Raw genomic sequence first — 7,370 nt, 5'->3', positions numbered from 1 at the left:
GAGCTTTATACACATTGTTTATTTTTCTTGTCTATCACACAAAAGCTGGCCAGATTAGAACATTTCTTGGATCGCTTGTTGAAAAATACCCATAGAGCAAAACAGAAAAGAAAAGCGTTTTGTTCCTGAACCTTTTGCTGGTTCAAAAGTAACGCCATTTTTCTTGGAGTTTTTGTTTTGGCTTTGAAGGATCTTCACGTTTCAAGGAAAAAAAAATCAAAAAGTGAAGGATGGAGAACAGGGTCTGGGACGCCTGTTTCAGTGATTTGGGCATTTTCAGGAAAAAAAAACTCAAAAAGTGGCCAGAGAAAGATAAGGGCAATATAGTCAAAGTATGTAAAATATTGACTTTAAAAGTTCAAAGTTTGATGGTCAAAAGGTCAAAAGTGAACAGGGTCTGGGCCATGGCTTTTGCCAAACGAAGCCTTAAGAAAGTTTGGCATGTGAGGGCTTATCAAGGGAGCAAGTGGCAGCTTCTGAACCAAAAGTTGAATTCTTGTAAGGAGGAGTTGACCCACTGGAATAACAACACATTAAAATCTGCTGAGTTGGAGATAAAGAAGAAAACCGAACTGTTGGCTTTGTTACAAGGAGTGGAGGATGACTATGATGGGCAGCAAGTGGGGACTCTTAAAGAGGAAATCCATTTGTTGCTAGAACAGGAAACTATTAGGTGGCAGCAAAAGTCAAAAGAACTGTGGCTGAAGAATGGAGATAGCTGAAGAATGGAGATAGAAATACTAAGTTTTTCCACGCAAGTGCCAACCAACAGAGAAAGCGGAATATGATAGAAAAAATTATTGATAGGGGGGCTGCGTGTGGGAAAGGGAAGAGGAGATTCAACAAGCTTTTACAAATTATTTCACCAAGATGTACACCTCGGAACCAACAGGAGACATAAGTCAATGCTTAAGAGGAGTTGAAAGCCGAATAACTCATGCTATGAACACCCACCTTACTCAAACGTTCACCTATGAAGAAATAAGAGATGCTATTTTCCAGATGTCTCCCTTGAAGGCTCCCGGACCGGACGGGTACTTTGCCGGTTTTTTCCAAGAGAATTGGCCTGTTGTGGGGGATGAGGTTTGCCAAGCAATTCTTACTTCTCTTAATTCTGGAATTCTAAATACAGATTTGAATTTCACTTACATATCTCTTATTCCAAAGAATGCTTATGCTGCTTGTGTCTCTGATTTTAGGCCTATAAGCCTTTGCAATGTCCTATACAAAATTATTTCCAAAGTGCTTGCTAACAGGTTGAAACCCTTACTACCGGATATCATCTCTCCGACTCAAAGTGCCTTCATTCCGGGGAGATTAATTACGGACAACATTTTGGCTACCTATGAAACCTTACACACTATGCACTCTCACATGTACAGTAAGAAGGGTTTCATGGTGGTTAAGCTTGACATGAGTAAAACCTACGACAAGATAGAGTGGAATTTTTTGGAGGCAGTCATGTCCAAAATGGGGTTTGCAAGGGAGTGGGTGAAGTTAACTACGATGTGTGTCCGTAAGACAAGTTACTCCGTGTTGGTTAATGGCAATCTTGTAGGCAAAATTTGGCTTTCGCAGGGGATTCGGTAGGGTGACCCCATTTCACGCTACCTTTTCCTTCTATGTGCTGAAGCTCTGAGTTCCCAACTGTCAAGAGCTGATTCTGAGGGTGACCTCTTGGGGATCCCTACTTCTAAACAAGGACCCCGTGTTAATCACTTATTTTTTGCAGATGACAGTCTCTTATTCTAGAAGGCGGATATGACTCATTGGAACAGATTATTTGGAATCTTGAGCATTTATGAGCAAGTGTTGGGGCAAAGGCTGAATAAGGAGAAAACCGCTATTTTCTTTAGTCGTAACACTCCGAAGGAGATGCAAGATCAAATTTTGAGTGTGGCGGGGATCCCTTCTTCCCAACGGTTCGATACGTATTTGGGTTTACCGGCTTTAGTTGGTAAATCTAGAATTAGTGCTGTTTGAAGCATCAAGGATCGTGCCTGGTCGAGGTTACAAGATTGGAAGCTCAATTTTCTCTCCCAGGCTGGCAAGGAAATTATGCTTAAAGCGGTTATACAAGCTATTCCTACGTACAACATGAGCGTTTTCTTGCTCCCGAAAACCCTTTGTTCGGAAATTAACTCCCTCATGCAAAAGTTTTGGTAGGGACACCAATCAAATGAATCTAGGATCCACTGGTAGAGTTGGAAACGTCTGGGTACTCCAAAGGCACAAGGTGGGATGGGATTTAGGGATCTTCACTGTTTCAACCAAGCTTTGCTTGCAAAGCAATGCTGGAGATTATGGGGGAGTCCGGACAGTTTGGTGGCCCGGATTATGAAGGCAAAATACTATCCGAATTGCTTGGTTCTTTAGGCAAATTTGGGAAATAAATCCTCTTTTGCTTGACGGAGTATTTTTAAATCGAGAGATCTTGTAAGGGAGGGCTTGATTTGGCGGATTGGTAATGGGAATAGTGTGCGTATTTGAGGGGACAAATGGCTACCGACCCCTTCTACGTATAAGATCCAATCTCCTGTGGCTCTTTTGAATGAGGAGGCTAGGGTAAGTGAGCTGTTTGAGCCAGACTCTTATTGGTGGAATGTAAACCTCCTCAAGCCGATTTTTAATGAAGTTGAGATTAAGGCAATTCTGTCCATTCCAATCAGTGCTACAAACCAGCCGGATGTCCAAATTTGGAGGGGTACTGTTAAGGGGGATTTTTCTGTCTGTAGTGCCTATCATCTAGCTATGGAGGTAGAAAACAAGGATAAGACTGAAAGCTCGGTCTGCAAGAGTAAGAGTTTGGTATGGAATGGAATCTGGTCTCTGAATGTTCCAAATTCTTGGAAAAATTTCATGTGGAGGGGTTGTCAAAATTTGCTTCCTACAAGAGAGAATTTGTTCCACCGTAAGGTTATTATGGAACCTTGGTGCCCTGTTTGCAATTCAGAAGCTGAGACCCCTTTTCATATCTTGTGGGAGTGCCCTTCTGCGAAGGATGTGTGGGGTGCTAGCATTAAGATTTTCCAGAAGCATGGCTGCTTTGAGTCTGATTTTTTTCACCTCGCTGAAGATTTCTTCCTGAGATGCAATAAGGATGATTTTAAACTGTTTGTGGCTATTGCTCGTAAGATCTGGTTCCGTAGGAATAAGCTTTTTCACGATGGGGTCTTCTCCCACCCAGACGAGGTTGTGCGGGAAGCAAAGGCAGATTTAGAGGATTTTTTCTCCGTTCATCACTGGGGTGGTGCACAAATTGCCGCCTCTGATGGACGCCCCCTGTTTATGGAAAAAACCTTTGGAGGGCTGGGTGAAGGTAAATTGCGATGCGGCTTTGGACAAAACTAGGGGTCGCTTTGGTCTGGGTATTGTTGTGCGAGACCACGAAGGGAAGGTTAGAGCTGCTCAAAGTTTACTAAGGAGGGGTACGGTTGATCCCGTTGTGGCCGAAGCTATGGCCAGCTTCCATGCGGTCAAGCTTGCAAAGTCATGGGGTTTCATAACGTCTGGCTTGAGGGGATGCTAAACTGGTTTGTGATGCCCTGAACTCTAGGACCTCAAACCTCAGTAGAGTTGGGCTGCTTATTGAGGATATTAAGGTGGAACTTCTTTCCTTCTCCTGTTGGCATTGTTCTCATGTTGGAAGAGAGGCAAACTCTGTTGCACATTCTCTTGCTAGGGATGCCCTTCGTCATGATTTTGATAGATCTTGGGAGGAGTGGATTCCAGCCTGTATTGAATCGATTCTTTTCACAGAGATGAATTCTCTGTTTTGATTGTATCCTCTGAGCTCTTCTGCTATGTCTTGTTTGTTCTCTATGAAAGGTTCATCTTTTTTCCAATATATATATATATATATATATATATACTCAACACTTCCCAAGTCTGATCAGCACACTCATGGACCAGCAATACTTGGTGTGGTTGATCCAAAAGCCTTTTTAAGTCGCTAGTTGACCCAAGACAGAGTGTTGTTAGTGATATTATAATTTTTACTATAAAATTTCTTATAAACTGATATGAAAATTTATAGTCGGTAGAATAACTACGTAAAAAATCTTACATATACAATAATTCTCACAAACAAACCAAACAATAAATTATTATACACACTCAAAGGCAAAAAGCAATATTGAACACCTCAATCACATAGAACTCTCAAGCACTGTACAATACATCTCTCCCACTATCCCCATTCACTCCCACTTGCCCAGGTTTTAAAATGCCTCAAATTGGATGAAAAAAGGGCCGCAGACTTGATTCGGTTGTGTCAGCCCGCCATTTCAATGCATTCCACCAATGCGATGCTCCTTCTATTTCTTTTATGTTTTCAGCATTTTTGTCAGTAAGAGGCAGATTCCTAACAAGATTGCACATGGACACATGAGTCTGCTCTAGAAGTGGCCATATCTCTTCTCGGCAAAAGAGTCCTTAATTGAGGAAGCCACTCCAATTTCAATATCCGTAGGCATGGTACTACAGGATCTGGAGTGATATATTGCATGGAATCATAACTAAAGAGCTCAACTAACTTGTCACATGACCGTAACTTGATTACTTCTAGGTTTGGCAAGGCTTGAATGAAGTAACCACAAGAAAGAAGGTATTTCATTTCAGAACAATACTCCACTTCAATTAATTTTAGTCTACGAAATCTAATTCCAAGATGGCCAAGCAATTCTGAAATGCTTTTTTCATCATTCAGTTCTCGGAGATAAAGTTCTTCTAGGTTTGGTAGTAGATCATAGTGGGAAGCACATCCTCCTCGCCATACACTACCCACAAAATTCTCAATAGTAAGAGTTTTTAAACCAGCAAAGCAGCCAACACTGTTAATTACCAAGTCTTCTAGCATTTCACTCAGTCCCAAACAGTTATCTAAGTAGAGAGAACTTGCATGACTCAACAATGGCCCAATCTGTTCTCCTGAACAAAGATCAAGACACCTGATAGACACCACCCTTTTTTCATGTCTTGTTGGTAAGAATTTCCCCATTGGGCCGAAAGAAAAGTGGAATTGTCTTAATCTATCTATCCAAGAAAGATCTTCATAGCTGAAATATGTGATTCTCTCTAATCTGACGTAGAGGACAAGTAATCGCTCAAGGCATTTTAGCTCTTCAAAACATGCCATTTCCTCTTGTACATCTCTCTTCACATTGAAACGATAAGCACTCAGTGTCATATCCAAAACCTCTAAACCAGACAATCGAGATATAATTCTAGCTTGAATTATTCTTAGTTAGTTAGTGTGGGATAGGTTGAATTGCTTCAAGTTGCTCAAGTTTTCCATCCCTCTTGGCAATTCTCTAATATGAGTGGTAGATAACTCAAGCACTTGAAGTCTACTAAGCCCTTCCAATGAGGGTAATTCTTGAAGACTAGAGCAACCCCCTAAAAGAAGAGCACGAAGTTCACCAAGTTGAAGTAGAGAAAGTGGCATTGACTGGATGCGGGTTCCACTCATATTCAAAACCTTGAGTGCTTTAAATCCTTGTATAAATCTTTCAGGAACTCTGTCAAGGAGACGATTACCTTGTAATAGCAAAGTGGAGGCCTTTAAACATTGTACCACACAATCTGGCAACCTTGTTATCTCGTTATTCATGAACGAAACTCTTTTGGCATAATCTGATAGCTCGACAACAGACATCTCGCTCAAGCCAATTCCTGAACGAACAAGAGATTTACATCCATCCTCATACAATGACGCAATCCATATAGCAACATCATGAATAACGTCATGCATCTTTATAGTGTCCTCTTGGGCACCATCTTCCAACAAACAAGAATCCTTTAGATTTTCAATCAAATCAATTACTCTATTGAATGAATCCTCGTAGTTTTCTTGCTCATCTAGCGAATCTTCTGCTAGCCAGCACTGTGTGAGTTCACTTATTGGAATTGAGAAGTCCTCAGGAAACAAAGAACAAAATAGGAAACAATTTTTTTTTTGGTTACCTTCTAATGAGTCGTAACTCCACTTTAATGGCTTATAGATCTTATCTGCGATGTGTGGTGGACAAGACACTGATCTTTGCAATTCATTTAAGGCATGCTTCCACAATTCGAGTTTTGTCTTTTCTCTCATAGCAGCTCCCATGGTGACAAGGGCCAAAGGCAGTCCGCAACATTCTCTAGCAATTGCTTTTGCAAATGGCTTAATGTGTTCCAAACTGACCACATTCCCTGCATTTCTACTAAACAATTGCCAAGCTTCTTCATCATTTAAAACAGCCACTTTAACTTGAACATCGGTCATCATGTGCCTACAAACATCCAAAAATCGAGTTGTCAATATGATCTTAGAACCCTTATGATCTTCAGGCAGTGGGACACCCAAATTGTCCAAATCAATTTTCTCCCAGACATCATCTAGAATGAGCAAAAATTTTTTCTCCGCTTTAAGTCTTTCATAAAGTCGATTAGCTAATCCCTCCATACTTTCTCCCCTTTTTATTTCCAAATTCAATCTCAGAGCTATTTGTTTTTGGACTTTTTTCATGTCCAAATTTTGGGAAAAAGTAACCCATAAGACAATGCCAAAAGGCTGCATTAAACTACTCTTGAGATTATTGTTCAAGGTTCTTACTAGTGTAGTCTTGCCCACTCCTCCCATCCCCCAAATACCAATTGTCCGGATTTTTTCATTAGACAATAGAATCATAGTATCAGCTAAATTTTTTGATGCTGTTGTTTGATCTTGAATTGAAGGTCCGCGAATATGCTCCACTGGCTTTGGCACTGAATGACCAACAGTCGCAACACCAAGATAGGAATTTCCAGCTTTTACAAACCTTTCTATCCCATTGAGCTTTTCTGCCACTTCCCTTCTTATTCTATATTGCTTACAACAATTTACAGCACGTCTAAAAAGCCTTGCTGCTTGTTGAATCTGTTCGACTTTAAGCTGAAGCTCTTCAACCTCCTCAACCCACTTTGTAACTAGAGGTTTCACTACTTTTCCTTCTCTCTTAGCTAATTCTGTTTCATTTCTCACTTGCTCTTTGACAGCCAAGAGGCCTTTCATCTCCTTTTCCAAAGTGTCAAGGTTTGATTGGAATTTGATAGTGTCCTTGATCATAGAATAGATAGGGCCACAGAGAAACCGGCCAGTTGCTACCACTGCTCCACCAACAACCGAAGCCACCACTTCCATGCCTACTGTTTTGCTATGTTAGATGCCACAAGCTTATAAAATTCACAGCCAAAGAACTGCAGAAGAACAAAAAATGTAAGGTAAAAAAGATTTAATTTTTGGGAAATATTGTATTTACTCCCTGAGTAATGCACTAGTTCACTTTAGTCCCACGATTCTATATCCAAAATTTATTTACTTTTTTTTTTTTTTTACGAGTTTCAATTAA

The 7,370-nt window shown here is 40.6% G+C and overlaps 2 protein-coding genes and 1 pseudogene across 3 annotated transcripts in view; 1 reads left to right on the top strand and 2 right to left on the bottom strand.

Moving 5' to 3' along the window:
• LOC132174536 (ethylene-responsive transcription factor ABI4-like) overlaps positions 1-158 on the bottom strand; it is a 788-nt gene extending 630 nt beyond the window's left edge. Inside the window, exon 1 of the mRNA XM_059586174.1 lies at positions 41-158. Within this exon, the coding sequence (XP_059442157.1) occupies positions 41-158 (118 nt within the window). The remainder of the gene's footprint in view (positions 1-40) is intronic.
• LOC132173916 (uncharacterized) overlaps positions 1-7,370 on the top strand; it is a 46,766-nt gene that overhangs the window by 20,958 nt on the left and 18,438 nt on the right. The window lies entirely within an intron of this gene.
• Positions 4,153-7,162, bottom strand: LOC132173915 (disease resistance protein At4g27190-like; annotated as a pseudogene).

The sequence above is a fragment of the Corylus avellana genome, chromosome ca3 (assembly GCF_901000735.1).
Source record: "Corylus avellana chromosome ca3, CavTom2PMs-1.0".
Classification (NCBI taxonomy): domain Eukaryota; kingdom Viridiplantae; phylum Streptophyta; class Magnoliopsida; order Fagales; family Betulaceae; genus Corylus; species Corylus avellana.
This window is presented reverse-complemented; position numbering and strand designations above follow the sequence as displayed.